At 43.1% G+C, this 16,951-nt stretch overlaps 1 protein-coding gene across 1 annotated transcript; it reads left to right on the forward strand.

The window, feature by feature from the left end:
• The first annotated feature begins 5,387 nt into the window (after positions 1-5,387).
• Positions 5,388-15,209, forward strand: ccnl1a (cyclin L1a). Its single transcript, XM_079514384.1, has 10 exons — positions 5,388-5,792; positions 6,041-6,115; positions 7,171-7,280; positions 9,334-9,454; positions 9,679-9,743; positions 12,349-12,448; positions 12,572-12,676; positions 13,053-13,306; positions 13,482-13,580; positions 13,687-15,209. The coding sequence occupies exons 1-10, from the start codon at positions 5,553-5,555 to the stop codon at positions 14,144-14,146; spliced, it is 1,629 nt and encodes a 542-aa protein (XP_079370510.1). The 5' UTR covers positions 5,388-5,552; the 3' UTR covers positions 14,147-15,209.
• The last annotated feature ends 1,742 nt before the right edge of the window (positions 15,210-16,951 follow it).

Raw genomic sequence — 16,951 nt, forward strand, 5'->3', positions numbered from 1 at the left:
AAAAAACGTCCTGGGGATGTGTGTGCGTGCAAGTGTGTGCGTGCATGTGTGCGCGCGCTGACATGCAATGACATATATGCATAGCGTGTCCTGAGCCCCGTGTTGCGTGTGTGTACCATACAGTACGTACGCGTTATGTACATGTGGGTCTGTGCGTGTTTCTCGCTGCTCGAATTCTCCGTCCAGATGCACGGTTTGCGACCTCTGGCCTTTTCTTTCATCCCCTTCGCAGCTTGCATCACTTCCTCCTACCGTGACCTGTTCATCCTATCCTCTGCCTTTGAAGAACAGCTCCCTGCTCCATGCCATGCCAGCCCGAGAGCTGTAAACACACTCCCTGTTCATGCTCGCACACACACACACACACACACACACACACACACACACACACACACGCACGCACGCATTCACACACACACACACACACACACGCACGCGCACGCGCACACACACACACACGGAAATTGTACCACTTTCAACCTGCCATCCCTTGGTGGGGGGCCTGTCATTTTAGGTTGAATATTGACAAAAACAGCAGATGTTCAAGCTCACAACGTCTCACTGCAATGTGACATGTGAGCTTGTAGAGCTGCTGTTTTTGCTGTTTGTAGAAGAGCTACACTGTATTTGACTGTGTGCACACACTATACATGAAACAATGCCTCTCTCTCTCTCTCTTTCTTTCTTTATTTTTTTTTGTTATACCATAACACTCTTCAAAATGTTCCCCATTCTTTAATCTCTGGTCTTCTTTCACTCTTTTAAGTCCTCACAAGTCGCTTACTCATAATCTATTCCCTTTGAAAATGTCACACTTTCCCCACTGATATGTTCCACTATAATTTGATCTTTCTTTTTTTCATCTCAATAGCTCTTCCACTCCCCTCTGGTCCTCTCATCCTCTTCATCTTTTACTGGGGTGTTTCCCTTTGGTCGTGCCAAAGCTTTGTAGCCTTTGACCTGGTGTCCTTCCTTGTTGTTCCTTGTGTGTGTGTGTGTGTGTGTGTGTGTGTGTGTGTGTGTGTGTGTGTGTGTGTGTGTGTGTGTGTGTGTGTGTGTGTGTGTGTGTGTGTGTGTGTGTGTGTGTGTGCGCGTGCGTGCGTGCGTGCGTGCGTGCGTGCGTGCGTGCGTGCGTGTGTGCGTGAGATAGAGAGAGAATCCGCAAACTCGTTACTCCGACCTACATGCTCACAGTATGTGTCGAATCCGGTCGAAATGTAGGTTTGTTATTTGCGGTGTGCGAAAATGCTTCCAGACATGTTTCCGAACAAGCTTCCAAACACCCAAGTTGAAAATATTTTAACTTTGTCATAATGCTGGCCTTCGGCAATGCAATGCAATTCAAAACGTCCTTTCGCTCAAGTCTTGGTGAACTCGGCCCCTTAGGCTGTCCAAAGCGTTTCTTCCCACCCGCTTTGGATGTTATCAACCGATGATCACCAATATGCTCCTTATCAGACCATGCAATTAAGCAATATGGACATTTCCTACATACTGCCTACCGCGAGTAGGCAACTATAGGAAATGTGGAAGTGAAACTACTGCCGCCGAAGCCAAACCAACGTCAAACTGCGCTATACAACAATTTTGCTTTATGTTTACTTACTTGGCTGGTTAAGACTGAGGTTAGGGTTAGGGTTAGTAGCCAGACAACGCGGCCAACGTGACGTCGTTAATATGTAGGAAATGTCCATACTGGCTCCATTGCATGGTCTTGATATGGGCTGATGATGGCTAGTAAATCGTCTGATAACATCTGAAACCGCTATTCTTCCCAGCTGAAAACGCGAGGCACCCGCCTTAAAAACGCTTCCAAATAACTGAGTTGAAAATATTTCAAGCAGATTGAAAACACCACACGTGAATGGATGCGCAGCACAGAATAGACGTTCGGCATCTATAGCGAAACAATTCAAAATATATACTGTAATCAGGAGGACGCACAGCCTTGAGGCTGATAATGGTTAATTGCGTTTCTAAAACGGGTAGTCCCAATACTTGATTCTGATTGGCTGGTTACCGTCACGTGACCGGTGTAAATTTCACTGATAACCCACACCTTCAATCACTTTATATCATTCGCAGCTGATTCCGCATCTCTGTAGCTGTACTGGGGAAGGGGAGCGCTTGATTGCCTTGCAAACCCATGCCGTGCGGGCTCGAGGCCCCAGCTTACCGGGTATTTTACAATGGCTGGGAGGGTAGAAGACCCTCGGCTGCGCCTCAGGTCTGCCTACGCCTCCCAGCCATTGTAAAATACCCGGTAACCTGAGACCTCTCGTGGCTTATTGCTTAAATCAGTGTCACGTTCCGAAATCTATAAGCATAGAACATGTAGATTGTAGCTTGGCTGAGCTTGGCTATAACGACGTGCGAAACTGACACGCAACTAAGTGTAGGCTAAATTAGGCTTGACGACCAAGCTACACCAGGCTTTTCAGTGCGCGTTTACGCGAATACACACACACGCGCAAATTTAGGTCCAGTCCTATTTTAAGTGCGCGAAAAGCCTGGTGTAGCCCGGCCTTCAAACTCTAGACACTGAAAACACTCGTCTCTGCAGCGCCTCTTTATGTGCGCATGACGAGCTTGGCAGACCATAAAAAGAGGCATTCTCCTGACGCAAATGACGTTTTAATCATACTTTTACATAGAAGTAATTTGAAGCATTTAAATCCATGCACCCCTGATAACACCCCCCCCCCCCCCCCCCCCCCCCGCATACTTGAAGCGTGATCACCTCACTGCAATTATCATAGCAGGGCAGGCATGCACACGTGTCACTGGGGAATGTGTGCACGTAGCTCATAAACACACACACTCTCTCCAGGGAGTGGTGTGTGCATAAGTAAGCCCTTGTTCGTCATTGGGCGTCCCCGGCCGCCTCGCTCCTGCGTCTTTACGGCCATTCCGGAATTCTGCCGTCCCGTGAGCCCTCCCACACCCTGTAATTAGTATCGCCTGGGTCTAACCAGAGAGAAAGAATGCTCAGTATTCTTGTCAACCTGGTGACATGTGTAAGTGCGTGGGGGGCTGGAGGTGTTGGTTGTAGGTGTTAGTTAATGAAGGGATGCCGCAGTGAGTCCCTGTGTGTGCTCTCTACCATCTCATGTTGTTGCATGTTATTAAATAACCACTTGAGCATTAGTCGTGCCGTGTGTGTGTGTGTGTGTGTGTGTGTGTGTGTGTGTGTGTGTGTGTGTGTGTGTGTGTGTGTGTGTGTGTGTGTGTGTGTGTGTGTGTGCGTAACTGTGGTAGTTAGGGCGGCTCACACACATTGAGATACATACAGACACAACCGCAATACATACAGGCTATATGACAATGCATGTCAATATTCAACCTAAAATGACATGCCCCCCAACAAGGGATGGCATTGTGTGCTCTCTACCATCTCATGTTGTTGCATGTTATTAAATAACCACTTGAGCATTAGTCGTGCCGTGTGTGTGTGTGTGTGTGTGTGTGTGTGTGTGTGTGTGTGTGTGTGTGTGTGTGTGTGTGTGTGTGTGTGTGTGTGTGTGTGTGTGTGTGTGTGTGTGTGTGTGTGCGTAACTGTGGTAGTTAGGGCGGCTCACACACATTGAGATACATACAGACACAACCGCAATACATACAGGCTATATGACAATGCATGTCAATATTCAACCTAAAATGACATGCCCCCCAACAAGGGATGGCATTGTGTGCTCTCTACCATCTCATGTTGTTGCATGTTATTAAATAACCACTTGAGCATTAGTCGTGCCGTGTGTGTGTGTGTGTGTGTGTGTGTGTGTGTGTGTGTGTGTGTGTGTGTGTGTGTGTGTGTGTGTGTGTGTGTGCGCGCGTGCGTGCGTAACTGTGGTAGTTAGGGCGGCTCACACACATTGAGATACATACAGACACAACCACAATACATACAGGCTATATGACAATGCATGACCTATACAGACAAGACACACACATGCACAGTAAACAGAGAAGAACAAACAATACAAAAATCAATTAAATCATCATTAAATCATACAGCCCGCTGGGCAGTCGTCAGGATATTGTGAAGGGACCATCTCCAAGGTTACTAATGAGTTCTCACTTCTCACAACCCTGTGTTTAACCCCTGGAAATGTAATAGCTCAGCTATTACATTAGCTCTCATTGGTTAGTGGCAGTGAAACCCCCATTATTACCATACAGTGGGCCTTTACCGACACCTGGTGCCAGACCAGAGTTACTGCAAGGTTTCAGATAGAAATTCTGTAAATCCAGGAAAAAAATCAGACTTGTCTGAAGTGAGTGGTGCAACAGCGACCCCTGTTGGTACCCTAAATATGTATAGGGACGGACGGACATTGCTGGTTCTAGTCATAGAGTGGTTGGCTGGTTGCGCCACTCAAACATTATCACTGTAGGAAGTTAAGGAACCCACTAGTTCCATTGAGAGCCGATGTGTACACAAATATTAACATAATCTTAATGGTGAGGTGTGTCCTGTTTAATTGGTCTGCTTTATTTTTTTACAGGCCCATGCCCTGTAAACCTGACCACTCTAGCAGGAATTCATACAATAGTATGTACTAGATAGTAAGACTACTTTATAATACTATTACTAAAATACTTTAGCCTAGATAATAGGCCCTGCTAGCACTTCCTCTTTAACTTTCTCACAAAGAAATAGTGGAGTGACTCACTGCAATGATTTTATGGGCGGATGGATATGGACATCATGGTACAAAACATTCTGGACTTTCCCGTAAATTACATCACTGTAGAGTCTGGTGGGGGAAAGGTGAAGTTGTTTCACTTCCTTCCAAGCGAAACCATTAGCCGCCGGAAGTAGCAGATCTACAAGCGATATATATATAATATATATATATATATATATATATATATATATATATATATATATATATATATATATATATATATATATATATATGTGTGTGTGTGTGTGTGTGTGTGTGTGTGTGTGTGTGTGTGCAGTATATATATATATATATATATATATATATAGTTGCGAAGGCTTTCACTTAGAGCTCCATATATGGGGATAACGGCAATATCCAGCGCTGACATCAGATTATTAGATTAATGTAGAAACTCCAAAAATGGATATACGCAGTGGGGACATCATCGTGACACTAGACTTGCACTGTGCACAGCATAAAATGCGGCTCCCATGGTAGAGATACCAAGCAACGCACGCGGTATCTCCAACAGGTCAACATACACGAATCAAGGTATCTGGCTTTACAACCCATATACCTTGAATAGCCTTTATTACCTTGGGCACGAGTCTTCTAGATGAGACAGAATAACTGGCTAAGCAACTCGTAGAGCATTGAAGTAGAGGTTTCCACATCCCGGTTAAGTTCGTATCGAACACCACTGTAGCGACTTGGAACTATTTGACCAAGCGCGGAAGGGCACCAAGTGGTTGGGTTGCGTGCAGTGACGCGCCATATGCGGTGTCGTCATTTCCTCCATCGTCGTCGCTGCTGTTAGGGGAAAGGCCGCTGTCTCTTCTCTTGTCTGGAGCCGTGTGATAAGAAATAACGTTTTTCGGGTGAAGAATGGCTGCGGGTCCATTTTCCACGAGTTCTAACGCATCCACGAAAGACGATGGCATCCTTATCGGTGACAGGGTTTACTCGGAGGTGTACCTTACCATCGACAACTCTCTCATCCCGGAGGAGCGGCTCTCCCCGACGCCGTCGATGCTCGACGGCCTCGACCTGAACACCGAGACCGACCTTCGCATCCTGGGCTGTGAGCTCATCCAGTCTGCGGGGATTCTCCTCCGGTTACCTCAGGTAAGTAAACAAAAAAAGACATTAACAATCCGTCTATTTAATAGTATGCCTTTGTGCTTTGAATCACGTTTGTTTGTTGTGAATAGCATCGCTGAGGCCTAGCTAGCCCTGCTAGCATGAGCTCTTGGGCTTTAGCGAGGTGGAGTTAAAATGGCGGACGTCTATTGTATGAGTCGTGGAGGTTAGCTGCTTAAACGTTATGTAAGCTCGGTTGTTAAGTCGTCATTGTTTGTGCTTTTCTCGGCCAGGTGGCGATGGCGACGGGACAGGTGCTATTCCATCGATTTTTCTACTCTAAGTCGTTCGTCAAGCACAGTTTTGAGGTAAGAAATAGACGTTTTGCTTGGTGCCTTGTTGTTAGCCCAGCCTGAGACATAGCATACGTTCCGCTTACGTTCAGAGCAGCCATATTGTCATTCACATAAACACCGCAGTGAGCTTGGTGTTACTAGTAAGTGGCCCTGTGTTCGTTTAAAGGTGGCATCATGTTTTGTTCAAATAGCTCCATATTCTCTCTCTATCTATATTTATATATAGTGTCCAGGTAGTTTTTTTTTTCTACACAGAAAAGACATTACAGGAGAGAGAACTCATGCTGAAATTGGAGGGGTAAACAAAAAATTAAGCAGCAAAATTTAAGCTTTGTGAGGTTCTCTGATTGGGTAAAAGTGGTATCCCTGCCTTAAAAAAATCGTATTTACTAAAGGGACAGAGAGATGAGATTTAAACACTTCTATGAGAGTTTAAGTCCCCTCCCCTGTTTACACTGCAGAGACACCATTTCAGAATTAGTAACTCCGAACGAACATGTACAAATGCAAATTATAAGGTGCCTCTTGCCCCAAATGTCAGAGGTTGCCGGAGTTCTTGTGCAATGTATTAGTTCGTATTTTTCAATTGCGTGTTTTAGTCCGAAACGTGTACACCTTGTATTGAGCGTAATTCCTGCTCATTCCGCCATTAGGAACTCCGGACAGAACCGGCCACTTACAGGATTAAAACACTTCTTTATTGAAAACTACGGACTAATTGTAAGCACCTTATATTCTATTCTACATTTGTACATGTTCGGAGTTGCTAATTCTGAAATGGTGTCTCTGCAGTGTACTCATAGAGAAATACATCTACAACCGTTTTAATCTTAGGCTACCGGGGAGACCCCATCACTGAACAGATATAACTGTATAACAATAGAGGCTATCAACCTTTGGTTTGTGGACCAATCTGCACACAAACAAAATATTTTGCTATATTATTTAAGTACCCGCCCAAACAAAACGAGTCATTATAAAATAGTTGATTTGATGACATTTTTACAAATGGATAGATAAACAAACTATGTTTTCCAGCTGTTATCACTGTGATCTTGTCTCCTTAGATTGTTGCTATGGCTTGTGTGAATCTGGCCTCCAAGATTGAAGAAGCACCGCGACGAATACGAGACGTCATCAATGTTTTCCACCATCTACGACAGATAAGGGGCAAAAAGTAAGTTTCAACACCATGTCATGTTTTATGTATGCCACTGTTGATGTATGTGAAATACCTGTGCACTTGTGTTGTTTTAATTTTTGCAATGTTGGATGTTGTGTGAAAGTGCTCTTCTGTTTATCCATGACTCTAAACCATTTTAAAACTTTTCAGTTTCCTCTTCACTGGTAGTTTCAGATGTGTATTATCTTCACATAACAACTTAGAACTATACTTTTACAATATTACCAATTTTCAAACCTATTTAAAAAGTAATAATAAGTTGCATGGAATTTAAACCAATGGAAGACAAGGCACACATGTTTAACTTGTGTGTCTTAGTCTAAAGACAAGAAAAGAAGAAACTTCATTCCTCTACCAAAAAGACCCAAGCATTAACTTGGCTTCTTTTTTCCCTTGCAACCAACTAACAGCGACCAGCTACATTTACCAAAGCCTGGGTGATGTGGAATGGTACGTAAAGATGAAGCAGTCGGCATGACAACCATGAGCGAGCCGGGGTGTCGGGTCTCCCCCAGCCCCGCCCCGCCCCCCTTCCCGTGGGAGACGCCCGTGGTCTGAGTCACCGCGGGGCACTGGGATCGGGGATGACAGGTTGGCCGAAGGTCCTTGGCCCGCCGGGGCACCTTGAGGACTCCTGTGGCTTGGTCTAAAGCTTTGGGTATCTGTCCGTCTTGGGTAAAGTAGTTCTCTTCTCCCTGACTGCTCCACATGCGCATTTGTCTTTGCTTACAAGAGCAAAACCTCATTCACCAACTGTCATCCATAGCTTTCACAGAAATATCACTACCTGTTGTTCTGTGCACACAATGTTCTGTGCATAGTATGACAAAGTCTCAGTGTTGGTTACACCTTTCTATTCTGTTCATAGGTAATGGATAGTGCATGTGTGTGTTAGGTCAAATTTGAAGACATCTATTTGTTATGACAGGGGTTTATAAGTAACATCACTGTGAATTTGTATCCAATGCTATGAACAGGAAAGAACTGCTTCAATAAGGCATTAAGCCAAAAAGGGCTGGGGTGGTATGGAATTTTACTTATCGTGGTAATGAATCACTGTTGACCACTGTTTTTTTTTTGGGTGGGGGGGGGTTTAAATGCATTAAAAGAATAATAGTGGTTATGAACTCGACACTGCAGTTTGCATTACGCAACTGCGGTTATTGTACCCAACCATATATAGGGCATTCACAAAAGCAAAAGACGGCACATTCTTGGTTTTACTCCATGTCAACAAGATCGTATTTCACACATGTATTCAGGCCTGTTTATTAATTCCACTAGAACGCTTGGAAACGGTACTGAAATGTGTAAGCATTTTATTTTTTATGTGGACCTGAATAAATATGTGAAATCTTGACATTTTGCGCAAACTTGGGATGTTATACTTATAGCCCACTTTGTGTTTTGGAGTCTTTTTTTTATTTGATCTTACAATTGGAAAAGCTAAAAGGCACAAAGTGATGGATAAATTGGATAATCACAATACATTTTTTAATAGGTTGAGGATTAGATTGCAGTAAATGTTGAGTTTAACTTTAAAATGGGAAGAGAAAGATTAGCAAATCTGAGTTTTATATACCTCAACACAGCGTGTGTTGCTATTAATTATTTTTAATACATGGGCTTTCTACACAAATAATTTTGGGGTTTTCGTTTTGAGTAAGTGTCTTAACTTGCTCTTCTCATAAGCTTTGATTTGAAAGGGTTTTCATATAGCTGAAGTTGAAAGAGGTTAAATGTTCTGTTTTGGGATTTGTTTTGCAATTGATACTGGTGGTGATCGTAGTTGATATTTCTGTTAAAGCTGTGGCATGTGGTGATTTGATGCAGAGAGCTGACTACAGAACCCAAACGCTTCCAGCAAAACCACAGGAGTCTACAAACCCCCACAAACTATACGTATACAGTTGGAGCTGTTGCTTTTAAGTTGGTTGAAAGGGGTGGAAAAGCAGTCAAAGAAAGCAGAAGGGCACTTTCATTGCTTGTTTTTCGTTTGAAAATGGGGGAACCATTTGTTTTATTTTGATCCTTTTTTATAAACTAGGAGTTCAAGTTCATTGATACTTGATCAGAACTACATAAATACCAAAAACCAAGTGATCAAGGCAGAACGGCGAATCCTGAAGGAGCTGGGCTTCTGTGTACATGTCAAGCATCCACACAAGGTGAGTACCACATGGTATACACTTAATTGCTCATGCACACCTACCCAGGCTCCACCCATTCCATTTAGCTAGTTTTTACAATAATTGTTGTACCCTACAGTATCAGAAGTTCTGGCTTCTATGCATACCTCATTCACTCACAGGAAGCAGCTTTCATATTTTAGCACCCCCCTCAAAAAGTTTCTACTGTGGGTGCTCTGATTACATGTAACCGTTTGTTTCAGATCATCGTTATGTACCTTCAAGTCCTGGATTGTGAGAAGAACCAGACGCTAGTTCAGACCGCCTGGTAAGTTTCCTCCTTGTCTTCCAAAAAAATCTTCCCCACAGCAGCAACTTGTCATGTCAACCGAGACCTGCTTCCAGACCTGGGCGAAAAGAGACCGTTGAAACAAGTTTAAAATATTTGAATGACTTGGGGAGCGATTGATTTCTATGCCGTGTCTTATATGAGAGAAACATCCCCTGCCAGATAAGTACCGATCAAGCGCCCCTCACAATTTCAGTTGCGTATTTGAAAGGCTACTATTTGGCCCAGGTCTGCCTGCGACATTACCCCACGCCATGTAATGCTCTTCACCTCCTTATTCTCTGATGGACAAGTTTGTTTCTGAATGACGACCTGTTTTGCGTCACTCGGTCTGTGTGTCCTTACATGGCTTTGATTTGAAAAGTCTTTTTGTTTTGTGGTGCCCATGGAACTTGGTTTAACTTTGTCCTTTCTCTCTACTCTTTGATTAAAGGGTAGTCCATGCTGGTAAGTCACATAAAGAACCTCTGAACTCTGCCTCCTCCAACCACATGACCTCAGGAAGCTCCCCCCCTTGGCTGGCTGCCCTTCTCCAGACAGTCAATTCCAGTGCCGAGATTCACTGAAGGGGGCGGGCCTTTCCCAACTGCCAACATCGTCTTGTTTTCTCAATGGGGGTGTCCAGAAAGGCTTTGTATTTTTTTGGTTTTGCTACCAAAGGTTTCAATTGTTATACATATTTTTCCAACTAGTTGTAGATATATTTGCATTCTTTTTTTTTCCTTGGTTTACTTTCCTTTAGCATTGAAGTAAACTTAGCTGGAAAATTATATATATTTTTGTGACCAGTTACCTGCCTTTTTAAATACAGTAGTGTACTGTGTCCTGTCCCCAACTGACATGGTGTCCAGACCTGTGTGTTTTTGCAGGCTGATCCAGCTCTCAGGCTTTGCCTCCCAAGGAGCCGTCTCGCCCATGCAGCAGTCTGTATCACAATCCAATGACCATGTGTTAACTACTAGTGACTGTTAAATGTTGGAACTAAAAGGTCTAGGGCACGTCACACATTGCAGCCCAATTAGAACTGAATACAAATCTGTGTGCGTTATTGTTTGGAGTGAAAGTTAACATACTTAATATGTCAACTGAAATCTATCAGTCTGTAGGTGCATAAGGCCTGTGTAGGCAAAAGTCGTCATCCAAACGTACTGTTAAGAAAAAGGGCTTGTCAATATGACATTGGTCTGGGTCAGAACAGTGCATTGGAGGTTACATGTATGCTGTCATACAACTATTATCTCTTATGTGTGCTTTGTTGTTGTCTTTATGGCCTCTATGACTTTTAGGGACATAGAAGCTCACTCCATTCTCATGTGTTACTTATTTACACCCCAGTTAATTTTGTCTATTCCTAGCCTTGACTAATCTCACTTACCCAATCATCTTAATGACCCTGCAGAGACTCAAAGTGTAGTTGTTTGGAATAGTAAAACGGCTTTCATGTTTTTAATAGTCTCCCCCTTAAACTTCACCAAGAGAGCCTCACATGACTGTGTACTGGTGGTGGAGAAACTAGCATGAGCTAGAATAGTAGGGAAATGTATGTAAATATTTGGTTGTGGCCGGTCATGATCAGCAGACAAATCAGATGAGGTCACAGATCATGTAGTAAGTGGATGGGGGGGGGGGGGGGGGGGGGGAAGTGACATTTCCTACCCTGAAATGCTACACATTAGATGGGTGTTTGTATTGTCTCACATGCATTGTGCCAATGCCACCCCAAGCCTGGAACATCAGTCCAACCTGTTGTGCATGCCACCATATGTGCTATGCCTTCTTGTGTCCCAGCTTTACAGAGATGCAAATCTAGGCCTAATGATAGGACTAGAGGAAACTGTGCATTGTTGTCGAACCTTGTATGTCCATGCATCTGCATGTGCCCCCACTCATCCCCCATTGCAAGGCATGAATCATTCTGTCATTGTATTATGACTTGATTAGTTTGCTTTCAGTCGATGGTAAGGCAAGACTTTTGTGTCTGGAGTTCTTTAATGGACAATGAATTGTGGACCAGCCTTCCCTTATCTGTGACATACGGCAACGCCATGGATAATCCTGAGAGGAGAAGGACAAAGTTAAATCATGACTTCCTGATAAGATGTTTGCTGCATATCTTGTTTTGGCCAATCACCTGGCCTATAATATGAAATGCCATGAAAGGGTTCTTGGTTCTAGTTCAGCCTCTTATGTTGTGGAAATTGCAATTTCCTAAACATGCAGTGGGATTGTTCAGGAAACTATTCACTCCTGGAACAAGAACCAAGTTCTCTAATGCCAATAACAATTATCAATGTTCCAACAATTGTATTTAACAACCACTTTCTCAATATCTCACTTGTCAAGAATAGTCATAGAAAATCAAAGTAGCCTTATTTGATATCAATGGGGATTGTAAAAAATAAATCTTAATGCCTTTTTGATAATTTAGCAATTTAGAGTTGGGACTGTGGTTGATGACCTGCTAGTTACAAAACCTTACTGGTGGGGGAATATCGATGTTGAAACATTTATACATGGGTGCTGTTATTAAGCTTGCTTAGAGAAGATGCTATGTGTTTTTCGTATGTTTTTTTTGTCTTGATAGGAACTACATGAATGACTCCCTAAGGACAAATGTGTTTGTGAGGTTTCAAGCTGAGACCATTGCCTGTGCCTGCATATACCTCGCTGCCAGAGCTCTGCAGGTGAGAAGGGTTTTGATCAGTTTTGTCATACAAAGTTCATCTGTTTCCAGTTCTTACATTATTTCATCTTAACTGATCATGTGTAGCCTCTCTAAAAAGTGTCGCGCTTTCTGTTTGCTCCAGATGCCGCTGCCATCTAGACCTCACTGGTACCTGCTGTTTGGCGCCAACGAGGAGGAGATGAAGGAGATCTGCATCACTACTCTCAAACTATATAGCAGGAAGAAGGTAATGATCTCTATGATACAGCAGAGTTCATGGAAGACAAAAATGCATTTACATGTACAGAACTCTCAAAAGGTTAATAAAAAGAGAAGATAACATTTCCATTGTGGTCTGGCAAAATTATGAGCGCCATGAGAAAATTAAGACATATAATTGAATTGTTAAAATGTGATTAGGAAAGTTCATACCCCAAGAGTGGAACACTACTGCAGCTTTCTGCCTTGGGAGTTCTCGTGGGCCGGGGCCAGTGCACTGCATGATGACAGACACGTGTCTACCATTTTAGAAAACGTTATCTTTTTTCTTATTTTAAAAAAGATATAAATGAACGCCAGTTTTGATGTAGCTAAGGTCTGAAAAGGTGTCTTCTTCCTTTCAGCCCAACTATGACCATCTGGAGAAGGAGGTGGAGAGACGGAAGATGTTCTTGGCGGAGGCTAAGCTGAAGGCCAAGGGTTTGAACCCAGATGGAACACCAGCCCTCTGCAACGTGGGTGGCTTCTCACCCGCCTCCAAGCCCTGCTCCCCCAACGTGGTCAAGATGGAGGAGAAGTCTCCCAACCTCCAGACCCTCAAACCAGTTAAGAAAGAGCCAGATAACAGGACCCAGGTCACCAAGAGTCCACACAACGGGTGAGACATGAATACGTATGCCGGGGGGGGGGGGGGGGGATTAGGATTTATTTTTTATTAAACCCATTTAATATTGAGTGCATAAGTACAACTACAAGGTACGACATATGCATCTTTGACTGGTCAAAGATTCCTAAATACCTCTGTTGAAGCAATCCCTTTTTGTCTCTTCCAGGTTAAGAAAGGAGGCTAAGATTGGGAGGAACAGCAGGAGCGGGAGTGGTTCTCGTTCTAGAACACTGTCTCGCTCCAGATCACGCTCACCTCGCAGACAGTACGTTTTGTTTCCTTGAATGTGTACCGAAAGTGGTCGGCTTCATTCATATGTTGAAGAATGCTGGATTGTTAATGTCTCTTCTCTCTGTGTCTCATATCTACAGCTACAACAACAGACGCAGTCGCTCGGGGACCTACAGCTCCCGATCCCGTTCTCGCTCCCACAGCCGCAGCCCGTCTCCGCGACGACATCAGCCCTCGCCTCTGCTGCCCCACCTCAAGACCAAGGTTGGTCACCACAGCAACAGTGACTCCAAGTCCGCCAGTCGCCACAGCAACAGCGGTGGGGGCGGATCGAGTCACAAGAGGAAGCGCTCGCGCTCCAGGTCACGTTCTCCCATCAAAGACAGGGAGAGGGACAGAGAGAGGGAAAGGGAGAGAGACCGGGACCGCAGCGCCTCTGACCTCTCCAAGAAGCACAAGCATGAGAGAGGAGGTCACCACCGGGGGGACAGGAGAGACCGGGAGAGGTCACGCTCCTATGACCGGGAAAGAGACCGCAGCCACAAGAGCAAACACCACAGCAGTAGTAGCCACTCGGGGCACAGCCGCCATCGACGCTGAGTCCCCCCCACAAACACACGCTGGCAGATTGACTTTGGGTCTGGTATGTCACAGTAAACAGCTAGTGCTGTGTTTCTACATAGCAGCTTTACTCTACTCCACTCAACTTCATCCGGCATTGATCGTTGTACTATGAGGGGGATTTCCGATTTGATTTATTCACATGCTTATATGCCATGGCTCCATTTAGAAAATAGGATTGCAACCAGCCCCACGGAAAAGCGTTGCTAAATTATCAGCCCTATAGAAGGAGGTGCTATTCTTGTCTACAGTGCAACTTTAAACCTGATTTTGTTTTTTTCCTGCATTTAATCATGGCTGACAGAAATTGCCCAAATCAGTGATAACTAGCCTGATTTACACTTGATTGTGCGCTGGTGTCATGCACCAAAAATCATAGACCTATAAGCTCAAAACATTGAGGTCACATAGTGCTATTTTTGTTGCATGACACGGCCGCACAACCAAATATAAAGCCAGGCAGAACGGTTGAAGGGAACTGTTATACTGTGACACCAGATCCGGATTGGTCATTCAACATAATTTTTACCTAATTTAATTTCTTTTTGGGTTTATTTATCTTTTGACTCTCCCTATATTTCCAGCCCTCCTATTTTAATTTAACAATGTAAAGTTCTGGACTTGGAGAAATGGCATATTTACAGTGTAAAGATCGCTTAAACTCTGCTGATGTATTGTGAACGCTTTGATTTATAAAAGCAATTTGCTCAGAAGTGGTTTGAATGAATAGGAAAATGTACAACATTAAAAGGATCGTACAGGAATGAACACTGTTTTTGCACATTAATGGACTGTGGCAAGCGAGTTGTTTCATTTGATTACTAATCTCTTGCACAAATGTGCGTTCGCTGACGCAGTGTTCTGTACAGTTGCAAAAATAAACTGAGGGTCTATATAGATAATAGAGCATATTTTTTTTTACAGCAATGGGATGCAGACTTTATTTCAAAATATTCTAGGATCGTGGTGAATTTGTTACACTGGTTTTTAGTCTGCACGTGTTCATGTCTGATTTATATTCGGTAATAAAAAAGAAACTGAATGATCTTGTCTTTGTTTCTATGAGCCAACTTGATAAGCCTGCTGTAGCTGAAACGGGAAGTGCGAGAGGATGGATGTACCTAAAGCGATGTATCTTGTGTAGCCAAATGAGTGATGGTAATGGTGTCTGAAATGGGCTTTTTCTCGTTCCGTTTTTATGACTACATTTTTCTATTCTCCATTGTAGGCATCTAGCTGTATTTTACTACCCATCTGCAGCTTTGCATTCCTGGTGTAACCATTTCGGACAATACTGAAGATGACATGATGTATTTATTCTGTATCTCTGCATGTACTTTGCAGTAGATGATGATGGCATATATGACGATGCTAGCAGATCTACAAGCTCGTAGCGCGGCACGGTGCCATGCTACTGCGGGCACTGGGGAGGCTCTGGGGGGGACAGACTATAGTATGCCTTCCGAAACCATGAACTATAGCATGTCGTTTCATGATTTTTTTTAATCCTCCAAAATCATGAAAAACGACAGACTATAGTATGTCTTATGAAACCATGAACTATAGCATGTCCTTTTTTCATGATTAGATTTTTTGTAATCCTCCAAAATCATGAAAAATGACAGACTATAGTATGTCTTATGAAACCATAAACTATAGCATGTCCTTTTTTCATAATTTTATTTTTGAGTGCCTTACGGAGCTATGTGTGTTGGTGTCTGGGTATGAGCATGAGTTTTTCACCACCTGTGCGCAACCTAACACACACAAACACACACGCACGTATTAACTGTATATATGATGCTTTCGGGTGTGCCAGTACAGTACAGTAGACTACTGTACCCTCTACTGAGTAGTTAAATAACTTAATGCATTAAGTTATTTAACTTAATGCATTCTCAATGACAATAGCTCAAACTTTGGCATGCTACTAGTCCTACATACTTACACCTAGAAACCCCATTCAAGCCTATTTAGGTTCATCCTACGGTGGACATATTTGCCTGAAAAGGAATCTTTGAAATGTTTCATAGTTTTAGAAATATAGTGCTTTCAAATTTGAGACATTTATAATGGGGCTCAATGGCAGCTCTATGGCACAAAAAAAGTCACTTTCACCTAGAAACTCCATTCACACTTTATATAATTCAGCTTACTGTGGGCACACACACATGCTGGAACTTTTTACTTTGAAATGTTTTGTAGTTTCTGAGTTATTTAACTTAAACGCCCAATGCATTCTCAATGACAATAGCACAAACTTTGGCATGCTACTAGTCCTACATACTTACACCTAGAAACCCCATTCAAACCTATTTAGGTTCATCCTACGGTGGACATGTTTGCCTGAAAAGGAATCTTTGAAATGTTTCATAGTTTTAGAAATATAGTGCTTTCAAATGTGAGACATTTATAATGGGGCTCAATGGCAGCTCTATGGCACGTCAAAAAGTCACTTTCACCTAGAAACTCCATTCAAACTTTATATAATTCAGCTTACTGTGGGCACACATGCTGTAACTTTTTACTTTGAAATGTTTTGTAGTTTGAGTTATTTAACTTAAACGCCCAATGCATTCTCAATGGCAATAGTACAAACTTTGGCATGCTACTAGTCCTACATACTTACACCTAGAAACCCCATTCAAACATATTTAGTTTCATCTTACGGTGGACATGTTTGCCTGAAGAGGAATCTTTTAAATGTTTCATAGTTTTAGAAATATAGTGCTTTCAAATTTGAGACATTTATAATGGGGCTCAATGGCAGCTCTATGGCACGTC

Source organism: Electrona antarctica (assembly GCF_951216825.1).
Source record: "Electrona antarctica genome assembly, chromosome: 11".
Taxonomy (NCBI): Eukaryota; Metazoa; Chordata; class Actinopteri; order Myctophiformes; family Myctophidae; genus Electrona; species Electrona antarctica.

Bases quoted from the DNA above. Each gene is read 5' to 3' on its own strand.
- ccnl1a (XM_079514384.1), top strand. From the start codon at position 5,553: ATGGCTGCGGGTCCATTTTCCACGAGTTCTAACGCATCCACGAAAGAC. The intron at 7,281-9,333 runs GTAAGTTTCAAC...TTTATAAACTAG, and splicing joins CGACAGATAAGGGGCAAAAA to GAGTTCAAGTTCATTGATAC. The intron at 9,744-12,348 runs GTAAGTTTCCTC...TTGTCTTGATAG, and splicing joins ACGCTAGTTCAGACCGCCTG to GAACTACATGAATGACTCCC.